This window comes from Heptranchias perlo, chromosome 5 (assembly GCF_035084215.1).
Source record: "Heptranchias perlo isolate sHepPer1 chromosome 5, sHepPer1.hap1, whole genome shotgun sequence".
In the NCBI taxonomy this organism is placed as follows: Eukaryota; Metazoa; Chordata; class Chondrichthyes; order Hexanchiformes; family Hexanchidae; genus Heptranchias; species Heptranchias perlo.
In genome coordinates this window covers 66,091,906-66,107,432 of record NC_090329.1, presented here as the reverse complement: position 1 = coordinate 66,107,432, position 15,527 = coordinate 66,091,906, and the positions used below count along the sequence as shown (strand labels likewise).

The 15,527-nt window shown below is 41.1% G+C and overlaps 1 protein-coding gene across 1 annotated transcript in view; it reads right to left on the bottom strand.

Moving 5' to 3' along the window:
- The window catches only part of tnfrsf21 (tumor necrosis factor receptor superfamily, member 21), a 72,724-nt gene that overhangs the window by 35,480 nt on the left and 21,717 nt on the right, over nt 1-15,527 (bottom strand). The window contains exons 2-3 of the mRNA XM_067984524.1: nt 6,980-7,625; nt 3,385-3,813 (exon numbers count right to left, since the gene is read on the bottom strand). Coding sequence (XP_067840625.1) covers nt 3,385-3,813; nt 6,980-7,625 — 1,075 coding nt within the window. The remainder of the gene's footprint in view (nt 1-3,384; nt 3,814-6,979; nt 7,626-15,527) is intronic.

The following is a 15,527-nucleotide window of genomic DNA, read 5'->3' as shown; positions in this document are numbered from 1 at the left end:
TAGGCAGCTGAAGGCACAGCCGCCAATGGCAGAGCAATTAAAATCTGGGATGTGCAAGAGGCAAGAATTGAAGGAGCGCAGAGATCTCGGAGGGTTGGAGGAGGCCATAGAAACAGGGAGCGGCGAAGCCATGGAGGATTTCAAAACAAGGATGAGAATTTCAAAATTGAGGCGGTCCCGGACCTGAAGCCAATGTAGGTCAGCGAGCACTGGGGTGATATGGCTGAACGGGACTTGGTGCGAGCTAGGTTTTGAATGAGCTCAAGTTCACGGATCGTGGAAGATGGGAGGCCAGAAGACCACTGGACATAACAAAGGCATGAATAAGGGTTTCAGCAGCAGATGAGCTGAGTCAGGGGCGGAGACTGATAATCATAGAATCATAGAACGTTACGGCACAAAAGGAGGTCATTTGGCTCATTGTGTCTGTACCAGCCGCAAAAGAGCTATCCAGCTTAATCCCACTCTCCAGCACTTGGTCCGTAGCCCTGTAGGTTACGGCACTTCAAGTGCACATCCAAGTACTTTTTAAATGAGTTAAGGGTTTTTGCCTCTACCACCCTTTCAGGCAGTGAGTTCCAGACCCCCGGCACCCTCTGGGTGACAAATTTTCTCCTCGGCTCCCGTCTAATCCTTCTACCAATTACTTTAAATCTATGCCCCCGGGTCACTGACCCCTCAGCTAAGGGAAATATGGGACTAGTTAGAATGGATAGGGAGGACCCTCAATTTTATATACCTCAATTAAATCTCCCCTCAGTCTCCTTTCTTCCAAAGAAAAGAACTCCAGTCTATACAATCTTTTCTCAGCTAAAATTCTCCAGCCCTGACAACATCCTCATAAACCTCCTCTGTACCCTCTCTAGTGCAATCACATCTTTCCTGTAATGTGGTGACCAGAACTGTACGCAGTACTCAAGCTGTGACCTAACCAATGTTTTATACAGTTCTAGCATAACCTCCCTGCTCTTATTTTCTATGCCTTGGCTAATGAAGTATCCCATATGCCTTTTTAACCACCTTATCTACCTGTCCTGCTACCTTCAGGGATCTGTGGACATGCACTCCAAGGTCCCTTTGTTCCTCTACACATCTCAGTATCCTCCCATTTATTGTGTACTCCCTTGCCTTGTTTGCCTTCTCCAAATGCATTACCTTCCACTTCTCTGGATTGAATTCCATTTACCACTTTTCTGCCCACCTGACCAATCCATTGATATCTTCCTGCAGTCTACAGCTTTCCTCCTCACTATCAACCACATGGCCAATTTTTGTATCATCTTCAAACTTCTTGATCAAGCACCCCACATTTAAGTCCAAATCATTAACATATACCACAAAAAGTAAGGGATCTAGTACTGAGCCTGGCGGGACGCGCCCCCCCCCACCCCGGAAACAGCCTTCCAGTCGCAAAAACACCCGTTAACCATTACCCTTTGCTTCCATTTTTGGAATCCAACTAGCCACCTGCCCTTGGATCCCATGGGCTTTTACTTTTTTGACCAGTCTGCCACATGGGACCTTGTCAAAAGCCTTGCTAAAATCTATGTACACTACATCAAACGCGTTACCCTCATCGACCCTCCTTGTTACCTGCTCAAAAAACTTCAAATCAAGTTAGCCAGACACTACTTTCTCATAACAAATCCATGCTGACTGTCCTTGATTAACCTTTGCCTTTCTAAATGATTGAGGGACAGCATAAATCATCAATCAATTCCAATAATTTGCCCACTATCGCGGTTAGACTGACTGGCCTATAATTACTCAGTCTATCTCTTCCTCCCTTTTTAAACAACTGTACAATGTTAGCAGTCCTCCAATTCTCCGCGATGTTACGGAGTGGAAGTAGGCGGTCTTGGTGATGGAACGGATATGTGGTCGGAAGCTCATCTCAGGCTCAAATAGGGCAGCAAGGTTGGGAACGATCTGGTTCAGCCTCAAGACAGCGGCCACAGAGAGAGAGATGGAGTCGTTGGCTAGGGAAAGGAGTTTGCAGCTGGGATCAAAGACAATGGTCTTCCAAATATTTAGTTGGAGGGAATTTTTGCTCATCCAGTGCTGAATGTCGGATAAGCAATGTGACAAATGAGACAGTGCATGGGTCGAGGGAGGTCGTTGCGAGGTAGAGCTGGGTGTAGTCAGCATATATGTGGAATTTGACGTTGTGTTTTCGGATGACGCCGCCGAGGGGTGATACCAAGTGGTGGAAGTGATGTTATAGCTGTACAGAGTTCTGGTTAGATCCCGTCTGGAGTACTGCATTCAGTTCTAGGGAACGCACCTCAGGAAGGATAGAATAGCTTTGGAGGGGGTGTAGTGCAGATTCACCAGAATGAAATCTGGGCTAAAAGGGTTAAATTATGAGGACAGGTTGCACAGACTAGGCTTGTATTCCCTTGAATATAGAAGATTAAGGGGTGATCTAATTAAGGTGTTTAAGGTGATCAAACTAATGGATATAGTTTCTCTCTATCTACCCTATTTCCACTGATGGGGGAGTCCAGAAAAGGGGGCGTCCAGAAAAGGGGGCATTACCTTAAAATTAGAGCTAGGCCGTTGAAGGGTGATGTCAGAAAGCACGTCTTCACACAAAGGGTAGTGGAAATCTGGAACACTCGCCCCCAAAAAGCTGTTCAGTCTAGGTCAATTGAAAATTTCAAAACTGAGATTAATAGATTTTTGTTAGGCAAGGGTATTAAGGGTTACAGGATCAAGGCAGGTAGATGGAGTTAAGGCACAGATCAGCCATGATCTAATTTAATGGCAGAACAGGCTCGAGGGGCTGAATGGCCTACCCTCATTCCCAAGTTATGTGAACTTTAAAATTCCAGTCATGAAGTCACTCTCTAGTGATACAAGTTTTATTTTAAATAACATGAACTGTGGAGACTATAGAAATAGTATTTTACATCCACTTTTTTGCCGCCATTGTAAGAGAAATTATAGATGCTTACGACATTTGATACCATTCACTTTTCATGACATACTAACCGGAGAAGTGACAAATCTAATAATTTAAAGCTGATCAAGTGACTAACAGAAAACAGTCAGCATCCCTCAGTCAGGAGCAGTTGAGGAAGAGGAGGGGACAAGGACAGAACCTTGGGGAACTCTGGACAGGACATTGCTGGACTCATGGCTATGATGTGAAAGCACATGGCCTCTGTTCAATTCTTTACCAGTGACAGATTTGACATCAGAAATTCATCAGAATGGATGCTGAAAACAAAATTAAAATCAGAGACCCAAATAGGGGTGCCATCTCAGTGCCACCATGCTGGTATAATGATGGATACTGGAACACAACTACAATTTTATCTCTAAAAAATGCAGTGCATCTCAAGTTTATTACATTAAAGCTTTAAATCTTTGTTTGCTTACCTTGTCCGTTAGAATAATAAATCCACTTTTCTTTATTTGGGGTAGGAGAAATAGGCTTCTTGAGACCAGCTTTTTCAACAATGCTGCTGGGGTCCTGTTTGGGTCCTTTCTTCAGCACATGGGAGCTTTTCTTGACACTGCAGACTACTGTCACCACCAGCACCAACAGTAGAAAGAGAACAATCATCCACGGTAAATGTTCATTTATGTCAAAGTGCTTGTGTGCGCTTGGCCTTGGTGGGCCTTTCCTGGGAGGTCTGGAATCAGCATCAGCTAAGGTTTCCATTACTGGCTGAAAATTCATCGAAGTTGAAGGAGCAGTATTTGGGCGTAACTGGGGAGGTTGCCAAAGTTGTGCTTCTTTGGTCACTCCACTGATTAAATTTGAGGATGTAGATGCAGCAGTGATGATCAATTGATTAGGAATGCCTGCAAAATATTGAAAAAATTGTTTCCTTTACCTCTCAGAAAAAGAGAGGATAAAACCTAATTAGTCCAAAAAAAACAATATTCCAAAAGGTTCAATATTTTACATAAACATGTAGGTGACAGCTTGGCAACTGAACTAAATCACAAGACTTACTGTGCATGCAGTGGAGATCCATTATGTTGTACCCCAGTAACATAGAAGGATGTTTAAGAGTGTGCTCTTAAAGTGCCAAGTCAGCTGATTTTAGCCAGGGTGGCTGCTGCAGTGCTACAATTTGCCTCAGCATCGTTGACCAGTGAAGGGAGAAATTATTAAGGAAAGAAAAAACAAAAATATATGCTTAGCTAGCCTACAGCAACCCCTAACCCATCTCCACATCATAACCCATTGAGGCCCCTTCTCTTGGGCAGGTACAGCAAATAAACCTGATAGCAAGCCAATTTTAAGTTTTAAAAACAGCTCATGGCCCTCCATACAAAATTTAATTAGTCACATTGAAGCTACTCCTGAGCATTTTGCATTTCATCAATACTGAATCAAGCTTGCCAGGCAAGTAACTTGAAAATCCAATTCTTAAGTGGGTACGTTGAAACTCAACGGCATAACCTAGTCTCTGCATAACTTGCTTCTGAGAGTAGATTAACAAGACTGCTTCAGTTAGTAAATGATCTTAACAAGACAACTGAGAACTTTACTTTTTTTAAAAAAAAATTCAAATCTGGGGATACAAACTCAAAACCCTATATTGGGCAGATTGAGGCAGCTGTACAATAGGCAGGGGTATAATGTCTGTAGTTTGCAGTAGGCTACAGCTGTGTGTCCAAAGTACTAAGATCAGGGATTAGAGTTTAGACATCCAATTCCTCCAAGGAGCAAGCTCCCAATTTCACCTAGGAGAGTTGCTGACAGCAATATTTTCTTGCAAGAATAACAACAAAGCAAGAAAAAAGGACCCAAACTCACATTGCCTACACCTTTATGAATTTGTGCAGTAGGGTTTGCACAGAATGTACACATCCATAAATCTGGTACAAATATTCCAGGATCCAGCAACAAGATTGGACTCTGTCTACCTCACAGATTAGGTAACTTGGCATTGAATTATACTTGCATGAGGGCATGTTATGTGTCACTACAGGCACTGGAATCATCCAACCGATCACATGCACAAGCCTATTTTAGATTTCCCCCAGGCATTTTAACAACCTGAACTGCAAGCTATTTTGCCAAACACAAAGTAGATATAGAAAACATTCAACTGGGATTTCAATCAATTTAACATTTAATTTTAAGCTACAGTCCCCACCACTTAAAGCACCCATTTTTAAGTCAGACAATAGTTTAAAATCGAGCAAATAGCACAAACAACTACTTGCATTTATATAGCACCTTAAATGTAGTAAAAACATCCCACAAGGCACCTCAGGAGCATCAGACAAAATGTGACACAGCCACATAGGATATATTAGGACAGGTTGGTCAAAGAGTTATGTTTTAAGGAGTATCTTAAAAGGAGCAGAATGAGGTAGATGGGTGGAGGGGTTTAGGGAGGGAACTCCAGAGCTTTGGGTCTAGACAGCTGAAGGCACGGCCACGAATGGCAAGGTGAAGGAAATTGAGGATGCATAAGAGGCCAGAATTGGAGGAATGCAGAGTTCTAGGAGGGTTGTAGGGCTGGAGAAGGTTACAGAGATAAGGAGGGATTTGAACACAAGGATGAGACCGTTAAATTTGAACCAGGAGCCAAGATAGATCTGTAAGCACTGGGTGGTGGGTGAACAGGGCTTGGTGCAAATTAAGATACAGGCAGAGTTTTGGATGAGCTGAAGTTTACAAAAGGGTGGAAGATGGGAGGCCAGCCAGGAGAGCATTGGAATAGTCGAGTCTGGATGGATGAGGGTTTCAGCAGCAGATGGACTGGAGGCAGGGGCAGAGATGGGCGATATTACAGGTGGAAGTAATATCTTTGTGATGGAAAGGATATGGGGTCAGAAGCTCAGCTCAGGGTCAAATAGGATGTCAATGTTGCGACAAGTCTGCTTTAGCCTCAGACAGTGGCCAGGTAGGGGGATGGAATCAGTGGTGGGGGCCAAAGACACTGACTTCGGTCTTCCCAATATATAATTGGAGGAAATTTTTGCTCATCCAATATTGGATGTCAGACAAGCTACGTGTCAAATCAGAGGCAGTGGAGGGGTTGAAAGAGGTGATGGTGAGGTCGAGCTGGGTGTTGTCAGTATACATGTGGAACCTGATGTGTCTTCGGATGATGTTGCTGAGGGGCAGTATGTAGATGAGAGATAGGAGGGGGTCAAGGACAGAACCTTGGGGGTCTCCAGAGGTAACAGTGCAGGAGATTCACTGGTTACGACTAGATAAATAAGAATGGAGCCATGCTAGGGCAGTCCCACTCAGCTGGACAATAGAGGAGGGGCGTTGGATGATGAAACCATCCTTCTCCATGTCAAAGGCTGCAGACAAGTCGAGAAGGATGGAGGAGGGATAGTGCACCACAGTCACAGTCATGTAGGATGTTATTTGTGTGACCTTGATACGTGCCGTTTCAGTGCTGTGGCAGGGGTGCAAACCTGATTGAAGAGGTTCAAACATTTGCTGTTACCATTATTGTCTATTACAAATTCACCATTTACAGCATGTTAAGTGCACCAAGTATTTCAGGCAGAAACAGGTGTACAGCAAATAGTTCCCAGCTCATTAGGGTGCAATTACCTATTATACTTAATCACCTCCAAGTGGTGTCAGCCACAATTTGAGCTCAAATATAACAGCAGAGCATTAGCATCAAATTTATCTGATACATATATTTAGTTTCAAAAAAACTGCTCTGAACATTTCCACACAATCAAAAATATGTGTTTCTTTTCCACTACAGCTTTAAAAACTGTACGTTGTAAGTTTCCAATAAGGGTCTTAAAAGAACTGGCTGCATTTCACCTCATCGAAATGCTGACCGTTTATATGCATCTTTGATTTGAGAGTCAGATTTCAGTAATTACGCTGCTTAACACAAAATGCATCGATTCATATAAACCGCCCAACTTGTATGGAGGGCACATCAAGTTAGCACCAATGCGTCCGCGTGATGGGGGCTGTATTTAAATTTCAATGCATTAACCTATGTGTATTTGAATCGTTCATAATTACCTGATGGAGTGGATGCATCAGGCAGAACTCTGTTGCTGTGGTGAGTTGACACTGTATTTGATGAGTTGGTAGTTGTACTCAGAATTGTGCTAGGTGAGCCACAGATGTTATCCCTTTCTCGGTTTCCTAGTTCCAAAGTCACCAACGCCTGTTCTGAACAATTGGTGAGCGTTTTGCACCTTGAACTAGAAGGCACATCGGAGAAAGTGCCACGAGAGCATAGTTTACACTTGACATCTTCTGTCGCACTTCCCTTCTTCCTAACACGCCAACCAATGGGGCAAACTTTATACACTACACACGATTTATTAGACAGAAAAGTACCAGGTGGGCAAGTGCACTCACGGTCAGAAAAGGCAGTGCAGGGGAATTTTTCCATCATCGGAGCCACACAGGGACTGCAGGTATGACATTGATCAATGCCATTCTCATGTTTAGTGAAAGTGCCTTTTTTACAGGGACTGCACTCTCGCAGTGTTTTTGATGTGCAATGTTGTGACACATGGGTTCCTGCAGGGCACTTATCACAGTAAATTTCTTGCCCTGTTGCATGATCATGGTGGGGGTATTTACCAGAGAGGGATATAGCAGCATCTGGAGTTGGTTCTACTTGAGCTGTAATGTCACCAAGTAACACAAACAGCAGCTGAAACAAAAGCAGAGAAAAAAGTCAGTAAGACATTTTCCAGCAGATACACAAACATACATACACACACATAATATATTGATATTTACAAGTGCTTGGAGATGTTTTGATCAGTTAAAAAGGTACAACATAAGTCAAAGTATTTCTTATCTCTAATTATTCCTCAGAGGCTTACAGCACAAAACTGCCCTTAATCTGGCTGTAACTGGCAGTGTCACTAAGATAGGCCTAAAGATGTACGATGTGGGGGAAAGGGAAAAATGTTACACTAGCACAGTAATGGGTGTTCTTGTGAGATTGGGGCTGAAGCCCATTGCTGGGCCTGATGGAGGGTGCTTCATTCTACATTTGGAGGTGCTGTGCCTGTCCTGAGAGCATCTAATGCTGACAATTGCTGCCTTAATTGGAAAGTATTCCATTCCTCAGCACCATCGTCCCTCACCTTGATAAGCATAAAGGAAAAGTTTCAGTTTACAGGAAAATTGCATGCTGCAGTCCTACCCCACCCAATATAAGAGTCCAGCTATTGTTTCAGGGTACAGGAACAATGAAATATGATCAGGGCAGATCTGGGAAATTGATGCCAACCATTAACCCTTTTTGACAAGTAAATGCAGAAAAGTGGAATATTAACAGTATCACCAACCCATCTCAACTGAAAAAAAATGCCTGCAGGAACATCAACTCCTGTGATCAACATCAACAAAGCCTTTCATGAGATGACATCCTATTGCACAGGATTCTCATGTTTCTGTGGATCATTTATGCTTAATCTTTTCTTAGAGAAAAAGACTGCATGATATTACTTCTGTTATTTGCACTGTGCTTCCCTTCATTCCAGTGCCTCGGGCATTGTTGTGCTATACCAGCAAGAGTACATTTTTGGAAATTTTGATTATCCACCAAAGTGGAGAGGGTAGAGTACTCCAAAGATTCACAACCCTCTGAAGAAATTTCTCCTCATCCCAGTCCTAAACGGCCAACCCCTTATCCTGAGACTATGACCCCTAGTTCTAGACTCTCCAGCCAGGGGAAACAATCTCTCAGCATCTACCCTGTCAGGCCCTCAGAATCTTACATGTTTCAATGAGATCACCCCTCATTCTTCTAAACTCCAGAGAGTATAGGCCCATTCTACTCAATCTCTCCTCATAGGACAACCCTCTCATCCCAGGAATCAATCTCGTGAACCTTCATTGAACCCTCTCTAAGGCAAGTATATCTTTCTTTAGATAAAAAGAGATTAAAACTGTACACTGTACTCCAGGTGTGGTCTCAAAGCCCTGTACAATTGCAGTAAGACTTGCTTATTCTTGTATTCCAGCCCCCATGCAATAAAGGCCAACATACCATTTGCCTTCCTAACTGCTCGCTGTATCTGCAAGCTAACTTTGTGTTTCATGTACAAGGACACCCAAGTCCCTCTGAACACCAACATGTAATAGTTTCTCACCATTTAAAAAAATATTCTGTTTTTCTATTCTTCCTACCAAAGTGAACAACCTCACCTTTCCCCACATTAGACTCCATCTGCCACTTTCTTGCCCACTCACTTAACCTGTCTATATTCCTTTGCAGGCAGTGTCCCCCTCACAGCTTACTTTCCCACCTAGCTTTGTATCTTCAGCAAACTTGGATACATTACACACTGTCCCTTCATCTAAGTCATTAATATAGATTGTAAATAGCTGAGGCCTAAGCACTGATTCCTTGCGGCACCCCACTAGTCACAACCTGCCAACCTGAAAATGACCCGTTTAGTTGTACTTGCTATTTTCTGCCCATTAACTAATCCTCTAATGCTAATATATTACCCCCAACCCATGAGTCCTTATCTTGTGTAACAACCTTTTGTGTGGCACCTTATCAAATGCCTTGTGAAAATCCAAATATACTCTATCCATTGATTCCCCTTTATCTACCCTATTTACATCCTCAAAAAACTAATAGATTTGTCAAACACTATTTCCCTTTCAAAAAACCACACTGACTCTGCTCAATCATATTATGATTTTCTAAGTGCCCCGTTACCACGTCTTTAATAATGGATTCCAGCATTTTCCCAATGAATGATGTCAGGCTAACTGGCCTGTAGTTCCCTGAATGGTGCAGGGCATTGATATAAATTGGGATGTTCTGTTAAGACATATTGTTAAGACAATAGAGAGAATATACTTCTGCATTTAGGCCATGCTTCAACAAACGATGGCCTGATGGGAAAGCTCTGTCTAAAGTGGAGAAACGTTTCCCACATTGATACTGATGTGTTATCTTGTTTAGCAGAACCACATAACCTAGTGTTGTCTTCTGGATTAAAATGCATATCCTCACTTTTCTGATGCAATACAGGTTTCATTAGTTGATATTCAGATTAAGCTAACAGAATATTCGACAGCTCTCTAACAGCTCTCTAACTTACAATTCAGCAAGAATGGAAGCAACTGTATCCAGAAATACCTGACTAAAGGTCTACAAATGATATGTTAATCGATCTATTCAAATGCCAAGGAGCTTGTTGTACATTTTCTGTTATTTCAGATTTCCAGTTTTTAAAAAAAACTAATATAACCTAGTTCTGAATTAGTAAAGTAACTACTTTATTTCTTGAAATACTCACAAAGCCACTCAGAGAAAATTACAGAATCTTCACTACGTTGCAGAAGGAATTGAATGTCAGTGTGAAAAAAAAGTGTTACCACTTTGTGCACTTAGATGAGCTTTGCTGAAACATCATTAACAGAAACAAACAGTTTAGCTGACATACACCATGTGCACTGGCTGTGATGAAGCTGAATTTACAAAGGGACCCATGATAAGTTGCTCCAAAAGTCAATATGCAGCTAATGACCCAAATAACACACTTCATCTTTTAACATGTATGAGTACAACAGGACAATATAGGGTGATTTTAACTATCCCACAATAGAATGAAATAAATAATGCACATGGTCAAAGTGGGGAACGCTTTTTAGAATATATCCAGGATTGCTTCCTAGATCGGTATGTTTGTAGTCCAACAGGGAAAGAAGCATTGCTTGATTTAGTTCTGGGAAATGAAATAGCACAAATAACCTTACGTGAAAGTGGTAGAATAAATGGGAAATAGTGACAACATAGTTAGGTTCAATATAATTACAGAAAAGGACAGAGTGAAAAAGGATGCTGGATTCAGGAAAGGTAAAAAGGATTTGGCCCAAATTAACTGGGCAAAATAGTTAGCAAACAGGTCAACAGATTAGCAGTAGGAAAGCTTCAAATAGAAGATGCAGGTAGTACAAAATAAATATTCCTACAAGGCAAAATGTAGAGCTCCTTGGATACAGAGATTAAAACTAAACAAACTTTAAAGAAAACATGTGAAAGTTAGGGCTAACAATAAAAGTTATGAGGACTATAAAAAATGGTATAGTGAGAAATTGAAAAGGGAGATTAGAAAGTCTAGAAGAGAACAGAAAAGTAGATTAGCAGATAACATAGAAAGAAAGTAGTGATGGCTTTGTAAGCATATAAAAAGTAAAAAAGATTAAAGAGAGGCTTCACGACTTTGGGATGAAGAATGGAATCTAATTGGCAGACATTTAATGAGATATTTCATAACACTCAAAGATACATTCCAGTGAGAAAGAAAGACTAAGGGAAGGACATACCATCCGTGGCTAACTAAAGAAGTTAAAGATAGTATCAAATTGAAAGAAAAAGCATACAATTTCACGAAGATTAGTGGCAGGTCAGAAGATTGGACAGAATATAAAAAATTAGCAAAGAATGACAAAGAATAAAAGGAGGGAGAAATTAGATTACAGGAGAAAGCTAGCTAGAAATATAAAAACAGGTAAGAAGTGTTTCTACAGGTTTTTAAAAAGGAAAAGAGTAAGTGAGTGTTGGTCGTCTGGAGAGTGAGTCTGGGGAATTAATAATGGAGAAGGAGGAAATGGCGGATGAATTGAACAGATATTTTGCGTCCGTCTTCACTGTAGAGAATACAAATAACATGCCAGAAATAATTGTGAATCAAGGAGGTGAAAGGCAGGGAGGAACTTAAAACATCTACAATCACCAGGAAAAGGGTTTTGAAAAATTATTAGAACTAAAAGCTGACAAGTCCCCAGGTCCTGAAGGACTTCATCCTAGGGTCTTAAAAGAAGTGGCTGCAGAGACAGTAGATGCATTAGTATTAATTTTCTAAAATTCCCTAGATTCTCGAAGGGTCCCATCAGATTGGAAAATAGTGAATGTAACTCCTCTATTCAAGAAAGGAGGGAAACAGGAAGCAAGAATCTACAGGCCAGTTAGCTGGACGTCAGTCATGGGGAAAATGCTAGAATCTATTATTAAGCAGGTTTTAGCAGGGCACTAAGAAGATCTCAATGCAATCAGGCAGAGTCAACACGGCTTTGTGAAAGGGAAATCGTGTTTGATGAATTTATTGAAGTTCTTTGAGGGAATAAGCAATGTGGATAAAGGGGATCCTGTGGATGTGGTGTAATTGGATTTCCAGAAGGCTTTTGACAAGGTGCCACATCAAAGGCTACTACACAAAATAAGAGCTCAGGATGTAGGGGGCAACATATAAGCATGGATAAAGGATTGGTTAGCTAACAGGAAGCAGAGAGTAGGCATAATGGGTCATTTTCAGGTTGGCAAGATGTAAAGAGTGGAGTGCCACAGGGATCAGTAGTTGGCCTCAACTATTTACAATCTATATCGATGACTTGGATGAAGGGACCGAATGTATGGTTGCTAAATTTGCTGATGACACAAAGGTAGGTAAGAAACTAAGTTGTGAAGAGGACATAAGGAGTCTGCAAAGGGATATAGATAGGTTAAGTGAGTGGGCAAAAATTTAGCAGATGGAGTATAATGTGGGAAAATGTGAACTTGTCCACTGTGGCAGGAGGAATAGAAAAGCAGTACATTATTTAAATGGAGACTGCAGAACTCTGAGCAGCAGAAGGATCTGGGTGTCCCAGTACATGAATCACAAAAAGTTAGTATGCAGGTACAGCAAGTGATTAGGAAGGCAAATGGAATGTTGTCATTTATTGCAAGGAGAATGGAATATAAAAGTAGAGATGTTTTGCTACAGTTGTACAGAGCATTGGTGAGACCACATCTAGAATACTGTGTGCAGTTTTGGTCTCCTTGTTTGAGAGAGAGATAATTGCTTTGGAGGCGGTTCAGGGAAGGTTCACTCGACTGATTCCTGGGATGAGGGGGTTATCTTATGAGGAAAGGTTGGACAAGTCAGGCCTGTATACACTGGTGTTTAGAAGAATGAGAGGTGCACTTATTGAAACATAAGATCCTGAGGGGACGAGAAGGGGTGGATGCTGAGAGGACGTTTCCCCTTGTGGGAGAGACTAGAACTAGAAGCCACAGTTCAAAAATAAGGGGTCTCCCATTGAAGACAGATGAGGAGAATTTTTTCTCTCAGATGGTCGTGAGTCCGTGGAAGTCCCTTCCCCAGAGAGTGGTGGAGGCAGGGTCATTGAATATTTTTAAGGCTGAGTTAGATAGATTTCTGATTAACAAGGGAGTCAAAGGTTATAGTAGGTAGACAGGAAAGTAGGGTTGAGGTCACAATCAGATCAGCCATGATCTTATAAAATGGCAGAGCAGATTCAAGGGGCCGAATGGCCTACTCCTGCTCTTAATTCTTATGTTTGTAATTGGAGGAAGAAGGTATGGAGAATATTTATGATAAAAATATTTTTCAGTGTTTACAAATGATAGCAGAAGTGAGACCATGGGTGTACTGGAGGAGGATAGGAGAGGTAACTGTAGAAAAGGAATTGGTTCTGAAAAGATTTAGCAAAACAAGGTGGATAAGTCATGAGGTCCTGAGGGTATGCACCCTGGGCTGCTCAAAGAAATCAGAGAGAAGGTAGTATAGGCTCTGGCCACAATTTTTTAATCCTCCTTAAATATACAAGTTATGCAGTGGTGCCGGAGAATAACCGCAGTAACACCATTGAGAAGAGGATGGAAAGCATAAACCAGGTAACACCAAACCAGTTTGCCCACAACTGATGAATTATGGATTCTAAGATATTATCAAGACAAAAATCAGCAAGCATTTAGAAATGTATGGATTAAGGACAGCCAGTACAAATTTGTTAAAAGTTGTGTTTAACAAATTTAATTGGTTTTTTTTTGAAGAGTAGATGTAACATGCATGGATTTTCAGAAAATGTTCGATAAGGTATCTCACAAAAGGCTTGGAAAAAAAAATCAGCCATATGATAGAAGAGGAAATGTAACCACACAGATAGAAAGTTGGTTGATGGACAGGAAACAAAGTTAGCATTAATGGGTGTTGCTTGGACTGGAGAAGGGTTGGAAGTGGTGCAATGTTGGGGTTAGTATTGGGTTCATCTATGTTCTCACTTCCACCATCATTTAGTTTGGGAAGGGAGTGATGGGGGTGGGGGGGTCATCATTTTAAAAATCACTACAAGAGCGAAGAAAGTGGTTAGGTGAAATTTCTTGAGGGTTGTTGGAGCAAGGAATGCTTTGCCATAGGGTGATGTGGAGATGCCGGTGATGGACTGGGGTTGACAATTGTAAACAATTTTACAACACCAAGTTATAGTCCAGCAATTTTATTAAAATTGCTGGACTATAACTTGGTGTTGTAAAATTGTTTACAATTGCCATAGGGTGGCAGAGATCATTGCATCTTTTAAGGGAAAAGTGGATTAACATTTAAAGCAGAGGAAAATACAAAGCTATGGGGAAGAGCAGAGCAGTGGGAATAGTTTTGGATTGCTCTAGCGAAGAGCCAGCATAGATGTAAATGGCTGAATGGCCACCTTGTGTGCTGTAAACTTAGATGGTTCAATGAAGTGAACAGCCCAATGCTAACTTGGTACACCAAACCACTGCAGGACAGAAAAAACACTATTGACTAACTGCTGCATTCAATTAGTCCAGCAGTTCCTGGATGGGGCAATCTTTGTGTGCAAGAGTTATGTCCCCAATACTATTTATAATTTGCAGTATGCCAATACAATGCATAAAAATTTCCAATCATGTTGCTTTGATAGATTAAGATAACAAAATTATGAAACTGAACAAAGTGAAAATAAGCTGCAAAATATAACTGAATTATGAAAAAGTCAGAACTGATCTCAGAACCTTCTATTCTTAGATTATGGTCCATCTTTGAGTTAGTGTAGAGGGGACTGAATTTAACTTGTACTGTACTAATCTGGGAATTCTTAATATAGACATCAGGGGCAAAGAAATTCCATTCCTCAAACACCTCACCTTGATGAGCACACAATCTTGTACCTCACCGTGAAAGATGTTCCTTTAAGTCAGGATCTGCAATATTTGCCATTATTCTCTCCAGAATATAATTTGAAAAGATAAACAAATTTTCTCAAAACTAAGCAAAATTCTTCCATACTTAAAGCTTAGAGAAATGGTCATACTTAATTCAGCTTGCAATGAATGTATCAAAGACAACAGACTCCATGGGAGTAGAGTTTCCGCTTTGGGCACAATCTGGAAATCGCACCCAAAATGCACTGGTTAGGTTATCGTTCAAGTTTCTGATATAATTACAAAGATGAAATCTTCCGTGAATCAGCTAATTCAGGCAGCGTAATAGAACATAATCATTCCTTTTTTTTCTTTCCATTAAAAAGTATTCCTTAATGTTAAGAGTGGTAACCTGGTGCAGTTTCATTAATACACCAAAAATAAGCAATACGAGTGTCCAGTCCTCTACCTGTGAGCAACCGGATTTAAAATCGCTGAACATTACTTTTTAAAAAAAAGCTACACTAGTTTCACTGGAGTATACTAGTCAGTTTTTTAGTAAATTAAATATTTTTGATATGAGAAAACTTTTAAAACGTGTCTGCTAATGTCAAGCGCCTAAAAAAACGAGCGTAA